Source organism: Limulus polyphemus, unplaced genomic scaffold (genome assembly GCF_000517525.1).
Source record: "Limulus polyphemus unplaced genomic scaffold, Limulus_polyphemus-2.1.2 Scaffold582, whole genome shotgun sequence".
Classification (NCBI taxonomy): Eukaryota; Metazoa; Arthropoda; class Merostomata; order Xiphosura; family Limulidae; genus Limulus; species Limulus polyphemus.
The window spans coordinates 229,170-254,967 of record NW_013666192.1 but is presented as its reverse complement, the minus strand read 5'-3'; the positions used below and the strand labels follow the sequence as shown (position 1 = coordinate 254,967).

The window sequence follows — 25,798 nt, the reverse complement described above, 5'->3', positions numbered from 1 at the left end:
TAATTAGTAACAATATAGAACAATATATATATATATATATATATATATATAGCACTGTTTGGAAGCAATAGTTATATTTACAACATAATTACGGGTATAAATTTCTTAACAAAACGAACTTCTTAATCACAATTTTGAAACGTTTAATTACATTAGATGTACTCTACGATAAGTCTGAAGACTTATAACGGTGTAGATTGGATTATGGTAACTGTGAAGAGCAGAGCATAGATATCCCATTGTATAGATTTTTGTTTAACAATAAACAACAACAAAATAATAATAATGTTTTGTTGGGCTTTAATTCAGCAGATTACAAACGGAAGTAAAATAAGGTATTTGGCCCTTATAACTTGATACAGTAAATTTGTTAAGTCAAAAAGTGGTAGTAAACAAATATTAGTGGCATTATTGTTCTACATTTTAACACAGATCTGCTTTTATAATTTTATACAAGCGTTACTTGCTCAGTTAATTACTAAAGTATCACATACTTATTTTCACGCACTTTTAGCTACAATAACATGATCTTGTGGCTCAAAACGAGCTTATTTACACTAAAAATGCTATGTGGTATATTGAGTGCTGTTACAATTTTCACCCAACCCGAAAAACCCATAATTTAAAAAAATATAACAGAGTTATACAGCATAAAGCACTTGACTTGAAGTGAAATATTTAAGATTCAAGTAATTACAACATCACTAGCACGTAGCCACAACATAGGTTAGAGGCTATTCCTGTTTATCTTACTGTACCATCCAGAGATTTTCAGCCAAACACTTCCTATTTCTCCCAGTGTTTTAGAAGCTTCTGGAATAATACATTATATTTGTTAGCAGTCATTCATCAATGTTATTTATTCTAGTTTCTAGAAAATTTCATTGACGGACTATTTCATAATTAGATGAATGTTAGTGAATAATCTTAGAGAATAGAACAAACTATCATGATATTTGAAACAAGAAAACCTTGTTTCAACACATTCATGCGTTCTGTTTAGTCTCATCCTTAACTCATGGATAACGGTATCAAGTCTAGTTTCTCTGATGTCAAGACTTCTGACAGTTTGTTCCATTTACTGTAGTTTTGTCACTATAGTGGAACATCACAAAATGAAAGAGAAACTGAAAAGCCCCACCGCACCAAAAAACTTTAAAAAGTAGGCTTACCACAACCATGGCTCTATTGGGAATAAAATTTGTCAGTTTTCACTTTTCTAGCAGCTTTAATAAATTTGTTTTTTATCTTATATTTTAGTTTGCCCGACATCTGATCATTCTGTCCAACATCTGACCACTCTGACGAAAGAATAAGCGGACACTTCTATAAATGTTATAATAATAATCTAAATCCATGATAAAGATCCAAAATGTGTATTTAAATTTGTTAAATCAACAAACATATTAGATCTAATCTTTGTAATAAATATCACACAAGATTGCACATACTTGTTTGTTACGTTCTTTCTATTGTCTTGTCTGCTATGGATTTCAAATCAAAGGTGTTTGAAAATAATATATCAGATCTAACTTTTGTTTGTTACACATCATAACTACTCAAGCGTTTGGTACAAAACATGTCAACTGATATTATCATGATAGACAAAAGTTTATCTACAGTATTATGTGTTTGTTTATCTTTCACCAGCTCTCGGCATTCAAACTCAAAATAATAAATATTTATTGTGTAAAGAACCCGAAAATGTTTACGAAATTAATAGAAACACAACAAATAATTCAGTCGTTTAGAACTAAACAATCATGTGCTGATTGATAAGCATGTGTTCTAATAAATGGTAACAATTATAATAGTATCTGTTTAACTGTGTAGGTTCGGGAATACTGTCTGTAACTATCAAAATAATATTATTACATCTTAAGATGTTGTCAAAAGTACATTTTTATTTACCTTAGTGATTACAAATTTACCTGCCTGCTGATGTAAATATTATCCTCTCGTCTGTCACGGCATCCTCGGTTCAAGGTTCGAATTCCGGATGTTCCAGGTTCTTCTAAACGATATTCATGAATTGTGTCGTAGGGAGTAGCGTAAGGATGCCCTTCATCGTCTCCTGGTAATAAAACTGATGAAATACGGTTTTCAGAGTTAATTACAAACAAAGATTGATTTAGAAGCTTTCTTAACTAACAACAGTTATTAATGGACAGCAGTAGAATACCAAAACTAACTCACAAGTGACCACAAAATGGTTTGACGTTACTATTCAGATTTTATTTTTTAGTTCAGCTTCGACAAAATCATACATTTCACTAGCTTTCGTACCTGAAGCATTTAAGTGGCCATAGCCAGCACTACAAAGACAGAACCTTAAATAGCCAAAATAATTAACATAAAAAGGTCTCAAGTTACTTCCGTTACTTCACGTTTCTTAAAATGGCATTCATGGTATTAACTGGCAAGCAACGTTTGTTTGCTTCAAGAAAATTCTCTTCAAAAGAGGCTGTTGTTGAAGTTTGTTCTATCTGATCCATCGCCAAAATAAAAATAACAGTAACATGGATGAAGGAATTAAATTACACTATATTCATCGTTCCCTTCAAAACAGTTTTCACATTTTTTCGTCACCATTTGTTGTAATGCGTTATGTGATCTAGTTGATTTAAGTTATGAAATTTAACACTAGCATACTCCTACTGGTGACAGCTAATATTTCTCAAAATGCTAGGTGTTCTGAAAACAAAATAGAACATTTCTTTTAATGTATTATGCTTTACACTCAATTGGTCTTGGATATTTAACTTAAATCACTGGTATTTAATAAAGTTCAAATATATATCGACCTAGATGTAAGGTATAAAACGTTTTTGTTGACGTTGATAAAAAATCATATATATATAACACATTGTTTTGTGTAATGTATTATAAAACAAACAGATTAAATCAACTGCAAGGTTACTTATAGTAGTAGACTAGTAGATACAACTTTACGAATTTCTTTGCTAGTGATTGAAATGTTCTTGTTTTATTGTGTTTTTTTTTCTTAAAGTTAGCAACATCTAGAGAAAGATGAAAGTATCATCAACCAGAAACAATAATATGGAGTCGAATATCATGTTTCAGACTAATTGACATTTCTGTATTTGAGAAGTTATAAAAGTAGACAAAGCCAACAGGGATTGCTAAATTAAAAGCTGGGTTAAATACTTGTTTTAACTACCATTTATAGAATAAAATGAATGTTTTTAGATTTAAATATTAAAACGTGACATATCTAAAAAAATATGTGACACATGATGGTAGAAATGAAACCATTAATTGGTAATGTTGTGTTGTTTGAACTGAAATCAAGGATACGAAAAGCTACTAGATATTATTAGATAATTGCGATATCGATTCACTTTTAAAGATCCAACAGCACCTTGTCATCTGAACATGTTAAAATTATGGCACCATAAGTAATACTGAAAAATCGAAACAAAAATCTTGTGTTGACTAAAAATCATGAACATTATCATTTAATTAGATTTAACAAAAAAAAAAGAAGCTGGAGACTTTGTTTACCACCAATAGATGCCATCATTGATGACACAGGACGTGATTGGCTAGACGATGATGACCTTTGTGTGCCGTCATCACTTGAAATTCCAGTAGACAAACAACCGTGGTTAGGTGGCGCTTTAATTTCTTTTAAAACCATTGTTTCTGCAACTTGTCTGGACTTGAGCTGCAAATTTCTGGAGCCCTCTAGTAAACACAAAAATGTTTAATTGCTATAAAACTGTAAAAAGTAATACGATTATAACTACGGTTACTGAAATCCTAGTTTTTAGCCTTTTTTTTTGTCTCGATCAGAAACAGTAAAATTATTCTATTGTTCCATTTTTTTGTCTTGACCAGAAACAATAAACGCATTCTATTGTCACAGTTTTTGGCCTTGTTTTTTGTCTCGACTAGAAACAATAAAAGTATTTTATTGCTCAGTTTTTAGCCTAATTTTTGTCTCGACCACAAACAGTAAAACTATTCTATTGTCCCAGTTTTTAGCCTGATTTTTGTCTCGACCAGAAACAATAAAAGTATTCTAATGTCCCAGTTTTTAGCCTTATTTTTTGTCTCGACTAGAAACAATAAAAGTATTCTATTGCCTCAGTTTTAGCCTAATTTTTGTCTCGACCACAAAACTATTCTATTGTCCCAGTTTTAGCCTGATTTTTTGTCTCGACCAGAAACAATAAAAGTATTCTAATGTCCCAGTTTTTAGCCTTATTTTTTGTCTCGACTAGAAACAATAAAAGTATTCTATTGCCTCAGTTTTTAGCCTAATTTTTGTCTCGACCAGAAACAGTAAAACTATTCTATTGTCCCAGTTTTTAGCTTTATTTTTTGTCTCGACCAGAAACAATAAGAGTATTCTATTGTCCCAGTTTTTCTGTACCTCAATATGAATTTGATATGTACCTTTTTCGTTGTACACAGCTGCTTTAAGTTTTACTTGGAGAATCAACTAGCAAAAATAGATTACATAGTACAGAGTTCCCTCCCTATGCTATGTTTTCTTATCCTAACCTGTGATTGGGCAGCCGCAGGAATTGCGAATTGAAGACCTGCTCAGCCACAAAAAAAGAAAACGAAAAAGCAACGTTTTTGAGTAAGTTCAAAACAACTTGAGCGTGTTTTTATTTATTTTTTGTTAATTTGACAAGCTTTTAATAAATTTTGTTTGTCTAATTTAAAACGTGATACAATAAAAAACAGATTGCTTAGAAAATGGTAAGATATGTGTTATTGCAACTTAAACTCTTTTCAGAGTTGTTACAGTTTACTCCGTAACGAAAAGACAATGTCTCAGTTTTTCACTCTGAAAACCTGGTAACTCTATTCATAACTCTTAAAGATTCTATTTGTTCTTAAAATAATTATTTCGAAACTAAGAAATTAAACAAAATGTTCTTTATATGAAAGACATATACACAATGTCCATATTCAGAAACTGTGCCCCCCAGTGGCACAGCAGTATGTCTGCGAACTTACCGTGCTAGAGTTTCGATACCCGTTATGGATAGAGCTCAAATAGCCCATTGTGTAGCTTTGTGCTTAGCTACAAACAATCAAAAACTGTTTATCTTATTTAGATGCCAGACGAGTTTATCACCATCCGAAGCATAAGCTCTCCTCCCTCCATTTGTGGAGTCCATATTAACTGTAATATTCTAATTTTTAATTGAACATGTGACGAATATAATTTTTGAAATACAAATTCTATATGTTTTAAAAAGTGTGGTTAACACTGTGTACTATGATCATCCTCTCTTACCTTTGGATTTACTTATGTTCGTATTTATTATTTATTTTGATTCTTGCTTTTGGTTTCTTATACATATTATCTTGTATATACATGTGTGTGTGTGTATTATCTGTTATAATAATACTCAGTTTTTATCTGTCCTGATAATGCGCGGGCACCTTACTACCTAAATGCGCATGTGCAAGCACTTGATTTCAACTGATGTAAACAAAAGGCAGATGTAAATGTATTTCACTATGTGTGTATGGCAAAGCCACATCGTGCTATCTGCTGTGTGCCCCCCAAGGAGAATCAAACCCCTGATTTTAACGTCCCACCGGGGGACATACTTTAGTAGGCATTTGTAAAACATATTAAAATGTTATCAAAGCTTTTAAAAAGGTCTAACGTAGGTCGTACATTAACATAAGTTTATTTATTGATAGCATTAAGTACGGTAAAGTTTTGACTTAATTAAACTAAAAACGTTACATTGTTAATTTATCTCTTTATCGAATATAGGCCGTACTTATTAAAGGTTTAACTAATACGAGGCCTAAGACAAGTGTACTTATATATTTCGGTGTCTGCGAATATATATTTTTTTATTATTATTCTAGAAATCCTGTATTTAAAGAAGTACTGTTGCAGTAAAGATACTAATTTGACCATAAATGTTTTGCGGGTCTGTGCTAGTAAGCATAGATACGTCTCATACCACTTTAATTGTCCCAGCACTCTCTAGTTATGCCAAGTGTAAATATGTATTTGGAATTTCCATATGATCCTACATACACTATGGATATCATAATTTTCTAGCATTTTGAATCCCACAGTTATATGAACTAACAAGCTCTATTTTCTTTATTTAACTCCGACAGATGCACCGAATCTATTGTTCTCTGTTCTTTAGGCAGAGAATTCAACCAAACTGCTCATGCTTAAATTTTAAACATATGAGATATGTATGATTCTCACTGAAAATAAGTTTCCATGATCAACTCAGTACTGTAAAACCCTCTTTTGCGAAGCTAGATAAAATAAACTATATCAACATTTGCTGACTAGATATAGAAACTATTATGTTGTCGGAACCTTTTGAAAACTAAGACAGCTATAACGTAGACTATTTAGATACAGGTTCCAAACTCGTCTTCTGATTAGACACGAATTGTATTGTTACATAATGTTTTATGGCTTATAAATGGGTGTAATGAAACATATACATAGAGGTTCTTATGTGGGACTAAATAAGAGGAAGAAGTTTTTAATTCGTGTATGTCTACTCCACGAATCCCAGCATATACATAGAGGTTCTTATGTGGGACTAAATAAGAGGAAGACGTTTTTAATTCGTGTATGTCTACTCCACGAATCCCAGCATATACATAGAGGTTCTTATGTGGGACTAAATAAGAGGAAGACGTTTTTAATTCGTGTATGTCTACTCCACGAATCCCAGCAGTTTTCTGTTAGTATTGTAAAAAAAGCGTCTCAGTTAAGTTTTATTTGCAGGTTGGTGGCAGCTGAATGATAAAGTTTCCCGACTTCTTGGGCAAATGTCCAGTTTTGGGTTTCGTAGTTTTAGGATGCTTATTAGCCCCAAAAAGTTTTTCATATTATTTTTGGTGGTTTTTCTCATGAAACTAAATTTTAAGTTAAATTCTACATATCTCCCCCACCACCATCACTATCTTAAGTACTTAGCATCATTCCTTTAGTATACTATTCATTTTGGCTAATGTAGTTGAGATACAATAGCTTAGACAGATTTGATCTTTTTTTTTTTTTTTTTACTTTTAGACCAGAGAATGGTTGTGTTATAAGCTGTTGTTAAGTGCAGTTACTTAAAAAAATAGAAAGGTCTTATTACTTTCGTTTACTGTTTTTAACAGTTGTGATCTTATTGTCACAAATTCTGTTTTATCTCAGAAAAAAAAAGCATTGGATAGACTGAGAAGTAATTATAACATAGACTTAGAAGCTTTGAATGTACAAACATTGTTTACGAAATAATCAAACTTTGTTCATAATTCACAGGGCTATCACGTGTTTGTTTTGAAAGTTGATTTATTTCTTTGTTTTGATTTGTATTTTGTCTACTGCTTAATTAAACGTACCGTAATGTGTTATACTGTGGTCAACATATGTAGTTTATATACATATAGATATAAATATTTTATTGTTGTTGTCTTTTCAATTGTAATTTCATTTTTTCTTTTACAATAACAGTGAAATTGAAAGTTTCTTGTTTTCATAATGGAAACATATAATAAACCTCATAAAGAGCCATTTTATGCATGATATGACGCTGAATGAATAAAACAATAACAAATACATTTTGGGACTGTGTAATTACTTATAACTTTTGCAACTGCGATAAGAAATAAAATATCATATTCGATATTGCATAACGTTTTGATAATATTTAGTACTTAGTATTTGTTTTGAACCTTAGCTTAATCGTAATCAATAATTTTTATCTGAAAACAATACCTTTTAGTTCAGTTCCATTTCATAAACTTATTCATCAATAACACGTATCTTAACAATAATAAAATTAAAAAATGATGATCGCATTTACTGAAATAGTCTTTCCGACTTATTTTAATGAACAAAGTTTAGAGACTAAAATGTTCATGGTTTTTGTGGAATTCATTCTTCTTATAGTATTTGAAGCTGTTTCGGATATAAATGTAGAAAAATCCCAATTTTTACCATTTGGAGTGATTTCAACTGAAACTCTAGCGCTCCGGTGGTTCAGGTCTTATAATCTTGGTTCCAGCGATGGCCAGAGCACAGATAGCTCATTGTGTGTCTTTGTGCTTAAAAACAATCAAACAAACTGAAATTCTAAATGGCTTCAAATTCTATGAGTCAATATAACAGTACTTACCACTGCTTGTACTGTGGTGAAAATCTCTTTTATTATATAAAACGCAACCAACAACAATGATTATGATAATGATGACCACAGATGTAGCAACAGGAACAATGATGGTGATATCCCAGAACAAAGGAAGGCTTAAGTCAGTTTCTTGAGATCTCGGAGAAATAGTCAATATTTCTTGAACAGGTTCTTCTGATTTAAATAAAAAAGTTTCCCAACGAATTAATTAATCTGTGAAGACAATAACGATAGTAACAGAGCTTTATCTATAACTATACAAATAGAAAATATAACTCAAGGTTGAATTTTTTGAACCAAACTTCATTGCAGAGAAAATGTGCTAAAATTACAAGATTCTGTTTCTATGTTATTTAAAGATTTATTATATTAACTGATAATTTTCGTGTGTTAATCTAAACTCTTTTCGATTAAATCTATATTAGGAATATTAAAAAATGTAGAAAGATAAATTAATTCTGAGACCATATGTTTAACAAGCATCATTAATCATTAAAATGTTGGTACTCCAATGAAAAACCTAGTACACAACTACTTACTTAACCTTCGCAACAGCGAGAGGTTCTCGGATCTTATGTTTGAAAGAGCAAGTGTAATGATTTATTGTAGACGGAATGAGAGAAATAGACAATTGTGGAGATGAAACAAAAATAGACATTTTATTTTCGAAGGAAGGAGGAGATGAGCTGGGAGAAAGGCTGGTCATATTAATAGTGAGAGACTATTGATTTGCGGAAACATTAAATTATAAAATAAACTGCATTTAAATAATTGAGATTTAAAATTAACTTTTACTTGAAAATAAAGTGAAAAATAGCTCATAAAGGAAACGGTACACGCACCATCAATAGGCCAAGAATTGTAAATATTAAAATAAATACGGCACTTGTACAGTATATATTTAGCTTTATTATTTTCAGAGAAGAATCTGGTTGAACAATCGCGAAAACGTCTCGCACATTTCACATTAACCATAAGCTAACCAATCATAAAGTTGTACCACCAGTATCAAAAGTATCTTTGCTCCATGTCACACTAGTACAGCAGCCCAACTCACACAAGATTATGTGTGATGCAATACAACTATCTAAAGAAACAGAATATATCCTCCTTGACCGAGCCCTGCTGCAGAAAGTAGAAACTAGTGTTAAATTACCACATAACCTATTTAGTTTTTCTGAATTATAACTTATAAAACGTTTAAGTATGCATGGCACAAAACTTACGTAGGAGAGTAAGATATATGGTACTTGAATACCACAAAATCAAGCTATGTACACTGTTCAAACAAATAAAGATTAATTAGAATTTGTGATATTATGGTTACTAAAAGGAAAATTTAGGTACAATTATGCTAATTTCCTAGAATTAAAGTTTTTATCGAAAATTAATTTACCAGATAAACACCAAAAGCAATATGTTCAGTGTCTGCCCACGCCAAAAGTACCAAATACAATCCGAGTAAGAAAAGTTAGTTAACCCAATCCCAAACTTTTGTTTCAAGGTAACTTCAGTAACTATAGTAGTTACATTGTGGTACTATTTATACTATACGATAACTTGTTTAATAACTCACACCAACAGCTTTCTTAAAGTTATATAAATATTTTGTGTGAAAAATATTTTGATTATCTACTTAAAATATAATTTATGCCGTTTTCGTACCTAGAAATGTGGTATTTAAGGTCTGGAATTCGTACTGAGCTTCTGTTGCGCCTGCGCTACTGTAAGCTGTAACTTGAAGATCATACCACGTTCCAGGAAAGAGTTCTTGAATCGTATATTGCAATTGGCTGGCTGATACTCGTTCTCTGATCGTCGTCCAGTGAGAAAGAGGTTTTCTTCTCAGTTTTATTGAAAAGCTTTCAATGGGGCAACCACCACTTTGCCATGACAAAAAGTTTAATCTAGCAGTCGTAGTATCAGCGAAGATCAAGTCATTTTTTGAAGGTGATAACGGAGCTAAAAATAAACATCTATCTGTATCATTGATATAAGAGACGTGACAGATTATGCTAATATTAGAAGCAGAGGGAATAAGAAATAATATTAAAAATTGGCTTATTTGGTTAAATCTATATCATGAACATAAACTTGTGATTAATAACAAAATAAATGACAAGACTATTATGAAACGTATGAGGTATACATTCTAGCCGCTTTTAAACACTGGTATAGTTGCTAACAGCGAGGATACTCAACCAGTGACTTAAGGCAGAGTGGCACAAAGGTTTCTTGTGGTTTGCCTGCCACTCATAATTAAAGTTAATTATTATTAGTTGCAATTTTATAAATATTTTTAGCAACTCTTCTGGTAAAAGTCATTAACATAATTAAATCTAACATCACCGGGAAAACGAACACGGTTACAAACAATTTATTCATACGAAATATTGTTTTCTTGTCTAACTATAAATAACATTTAGCAAAGGCTGCGTCCACTGAATTAAATAACATATATATGTCACATAATTTAAAATTAAATGTATTTACAGCAGGAATTTAGCTAGCGTAATGTATTACATTTATTTGCAACTAAGGTGTGCTTAAAGGCGTTAAATTTACACCTTATGAGCTAGAAATGTGCCATTGAAGTCCTTTCAGTTTTCATAATTAACACCAAATTCCACAAGATATCGTGCTTATTTGTTAGTGCTTCAGAGGAGCCAGGCATGGCCAAAGCATCAGAGTACTCGAACTGTATATCATAGTTAACGTCCCATTTTCTTTAATATGCGCTCCGCCCTTTTGGATAAAATCCCACTATTCCATCAGATAAGAGTAGCGTTGAATAAATGCTTTCCCTCTAGCTTGTCAATTCAAAATTAAGAACTGCTATTTGTAAATAGCCCTTTGCACGAAAATTCTTAAACTAATAAATAAACAAAACTGTTTCGGATTTACACTTGGTAAATGTAACCTTACATTAAAAAACAAAGTTCAATATCTATTTAATGCATATTTTCGTGCTATCTTTCACTTGAAAGTTTAGATAACGCTGTACACACATACGTCGTGAATTTCATAAAACTAATATCTAATTTCTGTAAAGTTTCATAATTCTTGTTAAGACCGTAAAAAAAAATACTTCCTTCCTCTACGAGGTGATGTTAAATGGTAGTAAGGAACTGTGAAAAAAATTTAAAATGAATTCATAATATCGAGTGAAAGAAGCAATCGTTACATGATGCAGATTTTAGTTGGTTATCGTCAAATAAATTAATGACAAAAATACACTAAAGAAACTAATAGGGCCAATAACATAGAAGTATAGCAGAAGCTATTATTCTCACTAATGACATGTAACTAATAAATCAAAACCTGATATAATACATTACATAGTTTTACCTATAACTTGAATTAAATTATAATAGATTGGGCCTGGAATAGCTTATTCCCATCAAAACATGATAGCTCTTTGCATAAACTATTACATTCATTTTTTATTCATGCATTTTTTAATCATTTAGGAAATAGTAAGTTTACAAAACAAATGCAGTTCATATATTTAAACTTTATTGTATCAAGCATTTCACTTTTGTTTCATGTTCGTTCTTTTTAAACTGCTATTAAAAATACGTGAATTATTCAAAATGCTATTTTTCTTCCAGTTTTAATTGCATGTAAACTTGTTTACATTTATTTATGTTTTCATCTTCAGTTACACACTCACACATAGATGTATAGAAGACAAAAATTTTGTCAAAATCTTTGCATTTAACAACAGAAATAACTTTTAAATACCTATGTTTGGACAGTAATCTTATATGACACATTCTACATCGAATTTCAGGTGACTTTACTTACTTAAGGATAGCAACAAGCATAAAGTCACTTACCCCTAGCAGTAAGGATCGAACTGTTATTCAAGTGAATTTTTACTTGTAACTTTTGTGAAATAATTAATATTTATTTTCATATCCAAAAGGTCTAGGGAAGAACTAACATACCAGCACCATCTGTTCGACCAGTAAAGATTTCACTTGGTTCGCTTCTTCCTACACTGTTTAAAGACACGACATAAAACTGATACTTGGAGCCACACTTGAGCCCTTTAGCTGTATAAGTTGTCTCCTGAGAGCGAAGAGATACTTTCAGCCAGTTGCCATGCTCTTCCTTTTGGTACAGAATGTACTCTAAGAGAAACAAGAGGTTATTGAACAAACAGTAATGATTCGTCTGTGTCAATCTAAAGCATCTGATTTAATTACTTCCATTACGTAACTTGTTTTCATTATTGTAGAATTATTTCAATATATGGTACTAGTCAACATTTGATATTAAAACAGTTTTTATTGTTTCATGTACAACATAAAAACTCGTTATCATAGTTTATTTTGGACAGAAATTAAATATAGAATATAATAGTTTTAATATAATAAAATAAGCTACTCTACCAAACAATATTTAGACAATATATTGCTTTTCCAGTTTATTTCTTTATAATTATGTCTTCCTATTTCATGGAAGTTGTTCCCCGGTGGGACAGCGGTAAGTCTACGAACTTACAACGCTAAAATCCGAGGTTCGATTCACCGAAGTGGACACAGCAGCTAGCCCAATGCGGCTTTGCTCTAAAATAAACAACACCAACCATGGAAGCCTACCTGTTACGGGACTACCGAATCTCTGCTTGTCCATCCAGGAGATTGTGAGAGACTGGGATGTGGAAGAGAGAAGGCTTAGCACCGGAGCAGTTGGAGGAACTATATATATATAAATACTCACAGGAGCGAACACTCTTTTGATTTTATTTGTAGATTTGCGTGGTTTTGTGTTACTTATTCAGAACGAATAAAACGATATTAAAGTGCTCTACTAATTTAACATCAGTGATAAAAGTCTGTACTATATCATCATACTAAACTTTGCATATATATAGCATCGTGTAAGATCATTTCAACGATCCATTCATTAATATCCAGGACTTCGCTGGTGGTTACTGACCATTTTTACTCTAGTAACCTTCGTCATTACATAATCTACACCAGGCAAGACTTGTTTCTATGTTACACAAAGTACAGAGATCACACATACTAAGACCTTATCGAGCAGTAAAAAAAAAGAACAGCAAGTGACAAATGATACATTATGCAGATGTTTCTCTGGTATTTGTTTTAGTATTAAGTAGACTCTACATCTCAACAACTTACACAAGAAATCAGGGATTTCTTTCAGTTCCTGAAACTTATTTAGTTTCTTCTTAAGCATTAAACTTAAATGTTTGATTTCTTTTTCATTTTATTGCAAATTCACAAACAGGGAGAGAAGAAACTGTTAAAAACAAATAATACAATATCAGATTTACTAAATTTAAAATGGATAACTCCGCTATACTTGTTTATAAATATTCAGTATAATAAGCAGTAAAATAATACGCATGTTTTAAAGTACGTGCATATTAAATACTCATAAGTCATCAATCGTGATTTCTAGCGTTTGAAAACCCAAAGTTATTCACAAGTTTACAAGAAATTTTACGATTTATTCAAAATCCTCTAAAAGTAACTATACTGTGTATTATGCTAAATAATATATTACATATGACTGTTGTTTATAATTTTTGACTGTTTTTTGACCTATGAAAATTACTTTATTAGGATAATAATTCCTCATAAATACCCTACCTTCTAAAATAAAAAAGTAATTTTAAACCTTACTTACCATCAGCCAAAGTTACAATAATCACATTCTCAGACATCGGACCTGGTCCTTTTTCATTGAATGCTTGAACAGAAACGGCATATTTTGTTGATCGTTTCAAATTCGTCACGTGGGATTCCATTTCTGTATTACCTTTAATCTCAACGGTTTTATACATGGAAGTTTCTGATGAGGACACTATCTTGTAGCCGATGTAGTAACCTTTGATTTTTCCGTTCCACAGCTTTTTTTCTGGAGGCTAGATATGACAACAAAAGCATTTTCAATGTTATGTCTATCACGTGTAGGTAGGTTTACAGGTACTTATATGACGTAGGTGGCTGAGGTTAGCGAGTATGTGAGGCAGGAACTTCATTATTCTTTGTTCATGTTGTAAATGAGATTACAAAATGATATAAATTAATTCAGAGCGTGTCTCTATCTATTGTACTGGGAATAATTACAGAACAGTAAATAAATTGGGTATAAATTTCAAAAATAACGAAATTGCTTTCTCTCTTTTATACAAAAATGAACTACACCAAAGTAGTCACGTATTGGCGGTTCAAACTGTGGGTGACTGCCATCCAACCAATCAGACTGTATCACACCAGTATAATACTCAGAAAAGTACAGCAATAAGTATTATGAGCACATTCAAAGCTCCCACGGCATAAGTGCCGCATGACAAATGTGTTACAATTAAAGTTTCATCTGCTTAGTTTTATTCCATGCAACAGATAGAGGTAACATTTCATGTTTAAGTAAGAGCGGTGTGGACACTGTGAAAAGAGAGTGAAACTAGTACTGTTGATAATAGAAGCAGTCCAGATGAAAAACTAAACTCTTCAAAGTGATGTTAATGTGTGCTTTACGTGATACACAAAAATCAGTAGAGAACTTGTCAATGACCTAGCTATAAATCCAGCAAGATACACATTAGTACGAAGTAGCCTCAATGGATTTGTAGCTACTCCATAGTCATAATAATTGATTAGGGGGGGGGGGGAGATAACCAAACCGAAAGGCTGAAAAGGGCATCAGGCGACAAGTAATGGAATGAGAAAAGTTAAGTAGGGTGCTACTTACAGAGCATTAAGTCCCGATTTCAATATTATTAAGGTTACATGGGTTTATTTAAAAATAAGAAGGTCAAACTACAACCATAAACCTTGGCCAAATTGTGAGAAGTAACGTAAGACATTTAGAACATTTTTATAACCATGCTTTGATAAACTTATAGTAGCAAAAATACAAGGCATGCTGCTCTGTTTAAATCAAAGTATCAATGCATTGTAAAACTTGTTCGTTTTTCTTTTGTATTTTCTGTAATGTATTTATACAAATGATAAACTGATCAATTACTCATTGTTTGTAACGCCTATAATGTGCGCGTTTTCATAATTATTTCAAATATCTATCTATATATATATATATATATATATACATATATACACCTTTCGAGATAGACATAAACGTATGTTTTTGTTTTTGTCTGAAGAAAATGAATTATTTAGGGATTGGTTGTAATGTAGATCTCTGAAGGGCATTGCCTCTTTCAACATGTTTTTTATTTGGAAATTAGCATCTGATATAACAAAACAGATATTGCAAAAGCAATGGACAAAATTAATTAATCATATAATTACTGATTAAGTCCATATAGATTCCTTTTGGCTTTTAAAATTCACTTTTTCTAAAGTGTTTGTGCACCAAACTGCTTGTTTATTTGTTGTTAAGTAGAAAGCTATACAATGGGCTATATGTGCTGTGCTTACCACGGGTATTGAAACCCGATTTTTAACGTCATGATTTCAGACTTACCAATAAGCTACAGGGGAGGGGGTAACTTGCTTGTGAGCCTAGCACTTGTAAATTGCAGAGCCATTAGTTACATATGAGTCACATAACAAATATGTAAACAAAACTGTCATCACTATTGCAGTTTATCCCACCACATAAATATGTAAACAAAATTATCATCATTATCGTTTAGTCCATGAATTACTGCTCGGGTTTTAGATGTATTTTAAACAGGAATGAATGATTTCACCAAATTTTTCTGGTCAGTCGTGTAAATAAAATTATGTATGTAATATTACACAAACATATATATGTCACTAACTTAGCAGTGTAAGACTAGAGGGAAGGCAGCTAGTCATCACCAACGAATAGTGAGATTGACCGTCATATTGTAACGCCCCGCGGCTGAAAGGACGAGCACGTTTGGTGGAACGGGGATTTGAACCCGCGACCCTCAGATTGCGAGTCGAGCGCCCAAACCACCTGACCATGCCGGGCCTACACAATACGTGTGCTGCTCTAGTAGGAAAAGGTATACAAACAAGTCATTTAGCTCTTTCACTGCTATGTGCACATATATCCAAGTACAGCATGGCCATATGAGTTTGAATTTTTGGATTATCATGAAGAAAAGGTAAGACCCTTCAGATTTCCCAAAATTCACCAGATTCCATTCTCAGATAAGTAATGAAATAATAAAACACTTGTTTTTTTTGTTTTGTATCTAACCTTAATCCTGGCTCTTTAAAGTTGTTTATGTATAAACCTGACAGTGAAAGAGTTAAAGATAAACAGAGAAAACTAGTATTATTTATAAATAAGTAAACATACAATTTTGAATATGCAAATAATTTTTGTAACATGAAATTCAGGTAAAAGAATAGCATCTAAATTCAAAATTTATTGATGTATCTTGCTATGATACTTACACAATATTGGTATCGTATTAATTGTATAATCGATGGAACATGAGCGTTGGACGCTATTCGATTCACGTGATTTTAATCCATAAATGTAACTGTATTTTTAGGGTTTGACAGAAGTCTATGTTACATCTGACGGGCATAGATAGTTCTGACTGTGGACTATGCGATATTTCATCTTAATACAAGCATACTTAGCCTTAATCGTAATTTATTATATAAATGAACTTATAGAGGAAATCAGAGTTGTGTCAAATGATTATGTGAGTTATTTACATATTTATACACATTTTTTGCTATTACATCTATTGTTGGAGCTATGTTTTATATGACATACATAGCTTAACCCAGGCAATGGTAAATCAAGAGCATCAGTCTTTTCCCTACTTACCTCTTGTTTCAGAAAGTTACTTTCAGAAGATGTGGGATATAAGATTAAAAGATAAATAATTAGAGGCTCTAAGAATGGCAAACGGGAAGTCTTCTTGTGGGAGACAGCGCAAATTAATCTTAGCCAATGAAAATATAGTAACTGTAGCAATCTTCAGGATACATGTGATAACAACAGATGGGCAGATATAATAACATTAGACGTAGAGAGACTGGAGACAAGCAAAATTAATAAAAGACAGAAATGGCATAAACAACTGATACTCAAGCTGAGTGAAACGATGATCCATAGTGATGATTGTTCAACACAATAACAGATAAATCCGTATTAAATCAACGTCAGTAGATAGCATTCCGCACAACCATAAAGGTAACGTGTCTATTTTAACTGCTTTATCATCGTGCTGTAATAGAACGCAATGACAAAGTTTTGTGTGTTTGTTCTGCGTGCACAATTCTACAACATTTTTATCTGTACATACCAGGTTCATTCATAAGTTTGGATAAACAAAGATGTAATTGATACCATGTAAGTAACGAGGGGAAACAATGTGTCTCTCATGGATATAATGAGCCTACTACTTCCAAACTTTCATACACTTACAAATTTACGCATAGGTTTATAATTCTCTAGTCGATTGACCAATAACATTAGACCACGTATAATCCAATACATCCCTAATGAGATAAACATTAATATTTACTTAAAAAACATTGAAATAGTCACAATACTTCAAGACAGTGGTTACCATCTTGACTTCACACTTTGGAATACAGCATCAAGACAAACAATGGCAAAATCACATAAAACAAGGGATAAACACAGGTTTTATACACCAAAAACGCTTTTTTTACAATGGTATTAACTTAAAAAAGTTTTTAATCAACAGGTTTGATTTTTCTAAATTGTATCACAACTATTTTGATTTCTTTTCACTTTAAAAAGTTATCATTTACATTGTTTTAAATTTAACCTGTATCGTGTGTATTTTTATAAAATATTTATTATTATCTTTTATATCGTAATTTAAACTATAAAGACCAACCCTGATTCGTTGTTCCTTCTCTAGACCGTGAGACATACTATGAGAATAGACGATGAAAAGAGACATTACAAGTCTCTTTAATGGAAACTTGTGAACATGTAAACAAACACAGAAAAGAAGAAATTATAACAGTATCATTGTTATAAGTTAATTTGTTTAATATTGTATGATCCTGTTCTATTTTCAATGTTGGCAACCCTCAGCTCAGTAAAAAGTTTCTTTCTTTCAGAGATTTGCACATACCATTCCCTCATAATTTTGAACCGCTAGACTAGAAGGAAGATAGCTAGAAAACAGAACCTACCGAAAATTACTGGGCTTCTCTAATCGAATAGTGAGATTTGTCCGTCACTCGTATAACGAGCTCACAGCCTCAAAGTGAGAAGTACGATTTTGTGACAACGGAACGCGAACCATGATGCCTAGGATCCACAGTCCGGTACGCTAACTATTAAGCGACACCTGCCTTTTAATAATATACGTGTATTCTGTAAAGCTAGATGGTGATGATAAACTGTACCCCTCTGGATTACTTAGAAATCATAATATTAATTCTCTCTTTGATATACTAACTAGAGTTTAATTCATATTTAAAAGGAATTGGGACTTAAACGTATTTTATAATACGTAAATGAAATTTCTCAATAAATAGGTCTACTTTAATTTATTCATTATACTAAATGTTTTGCTTTGGTATAAACATGTAAAGGATGCAAGATAGAGAAGCTGTAATTGTAATATTGGTGCGAAGTTATAACAACTACAGAAGTATACAGGTTTTTTCTTCTTTTTTTTAAAGTTATAACAAAATAGAATATTAAATGTTTGGAACAAACAAAAAGTGAAATATTCTTATTGAAGCTTTAGAAATAAATTGTATACTTTTATGTTTGTATAATTACATGTGACTTTTAACATTATACATATAATAAGGCTTATATAAATACTATAGTTGAATTAATAAGGCTCAATAATTTTTAACTACTACCGTGTAGAAAAAGTTTTAAGGGTAACATGAAACGTATGAGACAGAAGGTACAGAAACACGGGAACTTTAAACAACTTAAAATGAATGATCTATATGATATGTGAAGCCATACTAATATGAAACGCATAAGACAAAAGGTAGAGAAACACGGGACACTCTAAACAACTTAACATGAATGATCTACGAAAATGTGTAATGCTTTACCACGTAATGCAATGATAAACATTTAAAAGATGCTTTCACTACCAGTGTTTCTAGCCTTATGCTTGTTTCTCTGTCCTTTATTATTATAAAAGTTTCGACAATAGACCCCTATATGTTAAACGAAGGAAAAGAAGTGTAAGGTGTTTGCACAAAGTTACACAATAGGCTATTTGCAGTCTACCCTCCGCGGGAATCGAACCCTGGAATTTAGCGTTGTAAGTCCGTAAACTATCTGTATATTTTTACCAAATATGTTTCATATTAGTATGGCTTCACATATCATATCCTTATGCTTAAAAAGGGATCGTAACTTCGTCAAAATAGATTCATGTTTCTTACTGTTAATTGCATTAGAGTAAGTTGTATTCTTTGGCCGTCCATTTCAATATTGGATGCTTTAAAAACATCTTTTAGTGTTGTGCATATAGGTTTCTTATTCAACTATGCATGTATACGTGAACATTGTATTGCTTCATAACTCTGAATCTAAGGCTAGTTCTCTAAATATTTTATAAATGAATGCTGAGAATCCATATTCTACTTTGCACGTAACATTTAGCAGCTTTCTTAGCTTTGATGCTTCATCTTCCATCCAGATTTCTGAAAAACTTTTGTTGAAGTGTAATACACTCAAATCCACGCTTCTTTTACACAACTCACATCCTGTGTTTAATACATAATTTGATACCAGATTCTTCGCTTTTTTACAGATTATTTTCAGGCAAAAGCACGAGTCTGTATGCAAAGCAAAAATGGGAACAATGAAATATTTTTCTATCTCGAAAGTATGGTAACAAGTTTCTGTAAAAACAGGACATGAATTGGTGTGCATTTCAAATAACATTTTTTACTTTCCTAGAAAAAAAAGTTCAGAAAAAGAAGTGCGTTGCATTAAAATGATACTGGAGCCTCCCACGTTGTTACAGTCCTTGTCACTAAGTCTGGCCATGTTTTATCTAAGAGTCATGTATCTGTACAATAGCTTTATAACGTGTTTTCGATTGTAAAGCTTATCATATCAAAACACCCCACCTCTCCCTGCATGCTTTCCATTAGCCAATTGGTGTATGATGATAACTATTTCCAAGCGCCCATTTCAACAGACATATTGCACAGAAATAGCATAATCTCCGTTTCATTCTCCAGCAGCCTGAGATATGTAACAGTTGGCTTGTGTTGCTTTTCCAGGGGAGATCCTTCTTAATTATGTCGTACACTGTTGCTTGGAGCACGTGGGCGACTTTTGCCACTTACCTTTATGTTTGTAGAGTCTCAACTATTACAATACACTGCACTTTGCTTACCATGACTTGTCGCAGGTCTCTTTCTGGGTAGTCTTTGTACCCCAAGTTGATCCTTATTCCTTAATTTTTAAAAGCCGTTAAGTAAACGGGATATAACTATCTTGGAAACTAAAAATACCCGACTGTAACACATTTTTACGATGTGAAAGTAAAAATATTTTGCACAGAAAAAGGCTTTTACACATCTTCCTAGAAATGATCAATTTTCGATGGCATAGCACTAGCTACAAAACGCCAAGTAATGTCAAAATGTAGTTCTGGTACATGGGGTTTCATCGAGACTTTCAGTCAACTGTGATTTTCAAATAACTTGCTGATTTGCATATTCAAAATCGTTTTGATATATTCTTCGATAGCTTGTTTAGGCAGAGTATTCATGATGAAACTTTGTAAAATGGACGGCAACTGCCAGTTGTAAAGGTTGACGTTTCGAAACATCATCCTCTACAACAGGCAGTTGCCGTCCATTCTACAAAGTTTCTTCGTTTTAATATAATTTACTTAAACCTCTGTATAAGTGTCTGTTGTGGTTGTATATACATTGATTATTACATTGTAATGTTTGGTCGATTTACAAACAAACTCTTAACAGTTTTAATCAAACGCGAATAAAAAATTAGTTGAAATGTTGGTAATCTCAGACTGTTATCTAATGGCAGTTGTTATGGATTCAACATGCAAAGGTAAGTCTGCTGTGTTCTAAAGGCTTGAGATGAAATAGTAAAGTTTAATAATGTTATATTGTCCAAAACACTATTTATTCACATTTCCTATCAATCCCTTCACTGTTAAAATTGTTAAATTCATCAGTTCTTTTCTTCTTGTAAAGTTGATAAAACAAACTGCCTTGGCTAGTGAAAATGTAGAGATAAGATAAAACCGGGGAGAAGGGTGGGGATAAACACAAGGATAGGTGCGAATGTTTGTTTGTTTGTTTTGAATTTTTTCGTGCAAAGCTACACGAAGGTTTTCTTCCCTAGCCGTCCCTAATTTAGCAGTGAAAAACTGGAGGGAAGACAGCTAGTCATCACCACCTACCTCAAACTCTTGGGCTACTCTTTTACTAACGGATTGACCGTCACATTACAACACCCTCACGGCTGAAAGAGCGAGCATGTTTGGTGGGACGGGGATTCGAACTCGCGACTCTCAGATTGCGAGTCGAGTGCCCTAACCACCTAGCCATGCCAGGCCCAGAAAGAATGCTTCTCATCTTACTGAATTATAGTCACGTTTTCTTCTGTTTCAGCTTGAATCCCTCTCTTGTCTGTTTCAGCTGCTTGTGATTTGCGCGCATTATAAACGACTATTTGTCCCATATAATTTGGAGAGTAGGTTTTATTTAGTTAAATGTTAAATGTTTAATAATTGCTTTCTTTTTTGGTTTCTGTTTTTATTTTACCTTCTTTTCTTTTAATAATCCTTTTTTTCCATTCCCTGTAATTTATAAGAACAGTTTGCTTGACTTTTTAAAATTTCTACTTACTTATGTATTATTTTTTGCAAATATATTTGTTTCTGCTACTTTGCAACCCAGTGGCACAGTGGTATGTCTGAAGGCAAATAAAGCTAAAAACTCGCGATTGGCACAACAGAGATAGCCCATTGTGTAGTTTTGTGCTTAACTGAAAAAGACAGACAAATTCTTCTACTTTACAAAATTATTCATATATCTGCTCACTTTCACTCTTGCCTTAGATTTATTCCACTGGAAATCTTATATACTGAATTTATCTTTTCTTAGCTGATCGCTATCTATCCAGCATATATTGAAATAGGGTTTAGAACTAACTGACCAAGAAATTGTAAACTAGCTGGATTTTTAAAGACAACGTGTTTGAAATAAATGGCATACTACTTGTACTATGTAGTTCAAATATTAATTTGTATTTGTTGGTAAAATACTCCTCGAAGTAAATAATACAACACTATAAAGCCTCTCACAAAGTAGCAATTAATAAGTCTAGCTCTGTCTTCCTGTTAGACTAAAGAATTTTCAGTTATCGATTTACTTCCTTTTGCATCGCCCTCAGTGGCTCAGTAGTAGGCACGAGGGCTTAAAACGCTAAAATTTGGAGCTCTATTCTAGTGGTGGACATAACGTATATAGCCCGTCATGTAGATTGTTGATAAATAACAGAACAAACTTTCCTGTACTAAAAAATATAACATAACTTTACTATGATAAATTTATAAATTAAATTAAACTTTTCTAGCTTTACGTTTAAAAAAAAATGCCTTGAAATTTTTTCTTGTTAATTTTACTAAAAGGATTATTTATTAATCTTTACAGAAATACTTTTGATCTGTATTAACATTAAGGTAATGAACATTCTTGGTTCTCTTCCACCATTATTACTGATGTGTCTCAGTAGCTCTAAATCATACAACATTTAAGTTTATCCTTTGAGTTGCTCAAAACTATACGAGTTTAATTTTTCAAACGAAGGAGCAAAAGAGACAAACGTTTAATTTATTAACATAATTTAAAAACAGCATAAAATGACAACATGTAACTAAATGTACCATGACAATTTTTAAAATGTATTGCTCTGACTACGTACTTTCTCAATCAGACTACTCATATAAAATCACCTGAAAATGACATATAAATGTTAATATTCCATACATTTACCATCGTCCTATGAGTGACCTTACTGTTATGAAAAGAAAAACAAACAACAAGATTTTTGAATATATATATATGAATAATGAGTGATAAATACATAAGAAATTCTTAGTATTGGGTAACAGAGCGTTAAGTTGCGTCGATAGAAGACTGCTAAACTGATATAAAGATACTACCTTCCACGAGACTTTAATAGAATTCGGTCCTGTTGCTGTGGCTTGAACCTCCAAAGGTGGACCTCCAGGAGCTGGTGCAAAAATGGAGTGATTGTAAAAGTAGTCATTTCTAAGATTCTATAGTTTCAACTGAAACTTTTAATGAAACATATTTAAGAATATACATATTTTAATGTTCATTTATGATAGTTCTTGTAGAAAAGTACAAGAATGGCATCACATTATGTCACGATCATAATGAAGCAACATTATAAATGTATTGAATACATTATAGATATTAATCAAATGTAACACAAATGAAAGAAATAAAAGTATTCTACAAGCACATATATGTCTCGATTAAATGTGTAATTCTTACATTACTAGCGAATACACCAGAGATTGCAACATTCGATTAAACTGTTATTTCTTTAGAAAAAACCGCAATGAAGTTAATTAAGTGAAAACTATCTGATTTAAAAATATATATAATATATAATACATTGAAAATAATAAAAATAAAACAGCGAAGAAAAATTAAAAACCTTCTTCTTCGGTCTCTATTTTGTAGATAGCGCTGTAGTTACTTTTTCCAATGGCGTTTTCAGCAAAAATACGTAAGTTGTAGAAGGTAGCGGGAACAAGACCTTGTATGACTACAGATGTCTGAGAAGAAGGAACACTCATCTCTTGCCATGTGCCTAAAGCATTTAAAAGCATTATGTTTTGTTTTAAAAAATAACAACGATAAAAAGTGTTATATATCTGTGATGTTTTCTAATCAATTTGTTTTTACAACATTCCTAAGATTAATAATTTGTCTTTCTATAATATATAATTTAGGCATAGTATTCATATTCAAATGACTGTGAAATGAGCGGCCATTTCAGTCAACTCAATACTTTGTCTTATTGCTCTATTACAAGTTATTGAATATTGAGAAGTTTTAGTTGATGGAGTACAAGTAGGACTGAAGTAAGAAAATAAATAGGTAAAATTTTCTTTTCTGAATATTCCCTTTCGAAATTAAATTTAAAATCTCTACACATAAGTCTCGTGTAATCACATCTTCCCTTTAGTATTCTGTTATATTTACCGAGCTATACCTTTATTTACTAATCGAAATTATTTATTAAATTGCGCTATGTGCAGATGGTCGAGTTGTATTCTTAGGGATGTGTGCTTATTGTCTGTTTATATATATATATATATATATATATATTAAATTGCACCATGGGATATTGTCGTCGTACGTGTTTGCTCATCCTTGCTTTATGGTTCTGAAATGTGGACAACATATGCTAGGCACATCAAGAGACTGAAACGCATTTACTCGAGATTTATGAGTAAAATCGTGAAAATAAAGATGGAAGGCAATACACCAAATATAAGAGTGTTAAAACAAGCAGGACTGACACACTTTAAAACCAATATCGAGAAGAGGATGTTAATATGGCTCAGACATATTAGGGGATTGAGAGAAGACCATAGCCCCCAAAATATTTTGTTCGGCGAGATTCGAGACAGCTCGAGGAAGACATGTGCAAAAATGACATGAAATCGTTTAACATCAACGTAGAAAGATGGGAGGAGCTCACAAATTTCCCCACAATCTGAAAGGAACATCTGGCACTGGGTGCAGCTCAACATGAAGCAGCTTTGATCCAGTGGATGGAAATAAAGCGAGAAAGATGGAAACAGACAACACACGGATTTGTGAAATTTGTAACAAACTATGACGCTCTTGAATTGGACTTGTCAGCCATAAGCAGACTAATTAGACACATGATTAGACTTATTTTGCATGCACATTGATTCCGAGAATCTATGGTTGCTAAAATACAATTTATCTACCAAACTTATAGGTTTAGTATAGCTATCATGTTTCATTTCAAGAACAGAGTTAGCTCGTGTTTTGTGCAGTTACATATGATGTTAAGCATGTGTCAATTATTGACCTGAGTACAATTTTACTATGTGCTGGTTATGTTGTGTTTAATTAAAACTGTGTGTTTAATGGTACATTCAAGTACAGTACTTACATTGTATTAACTGTAGAGCTAATTTTATAGTTAGTTTCAGTTTAGGTTTAGTACATGAACAAGGCCTATAGTCTGAGACAGGGAATAATATATTGGTAAGATCACTTCCAGTGTTAAGCTACGTGAAGCCTGGCTGTGTGCAACACTTAGGTGTATGAATTTCTGGACCTTGGGATCAGTGGTCAACAAAACTTAATTCAGCAAGCTATGCAAGATGATGCCATACATATTGGGTAGGTTGAAAGGTCATCAAGCAAAGAGGACACTTTTCAACGCTCTGCTAGAGGGTGGAAAAGATGAGGTACCTAGTTATAAGCAGGTCCTGTGCCAGAGAGGGTTTTTAGTAGTAGTAGGGAATCTGTATACCCTATTTGCCAGTGTTTACCCACCTCAAGAATGACAGCTCTATTCTAATAGAATACTGACCTGATTTGTTGTCATTCACCTACCTTGGAGCTTGGAACAGCGAGTAATTAATGTGTTGCATATAAACGATATTACATTAAGGCATTATG

General features: G+C 32.4%; 1 protein-coding gene across 1 annotated transcript in view; it reads right to left on the bottom strand.

The window, feature by feature from the left end:
• LOC111085734 (Down syndrome cell adhesion molecule-like protein 1 homolog) overlaps positions 1-25,798 on the bottom strand; it is a 148,184-nt gene that overhangs the window by 1,075 nt on the left and 121,311 nt on the right. The window contains exons 13-21 of the mRNA XM_022385712.1: positions 23,787-23,942; positions 23,263-23,333; positions 13,821-14,058; positions 12,764-12,862; positions 12,107-12,292; positions 9,822-10,118; positions 8,145-8,330; positions 3,526-3,708; positions 1,932-2,086 (exon numbers count right to left, since the gene is read on the bottom strand). Coding sequence (XP_022241420.1) covers positions 1,932-2,086; positions 3,526-3,708; positions 8,145-8,330; positions 9,822-10,118; positions 12,107-12,292; positions 12,764-12,862; positions 13,821-14,058; positions 23,263-23,333; positions 23,787-23,942 — 1,571 coding nt within the window. The remainder of the gene's footprint in view (positions 1-1,931; positions 2,087-3,525; positions 3,709-8,144; positions 8,331-9,821; positions 10,119-12,106; positions 12,293-12,763; positions 12,863-13,820; positions 14,059-23,262; positions 23,334-23,786; positions 23,943-25,798) is intronic.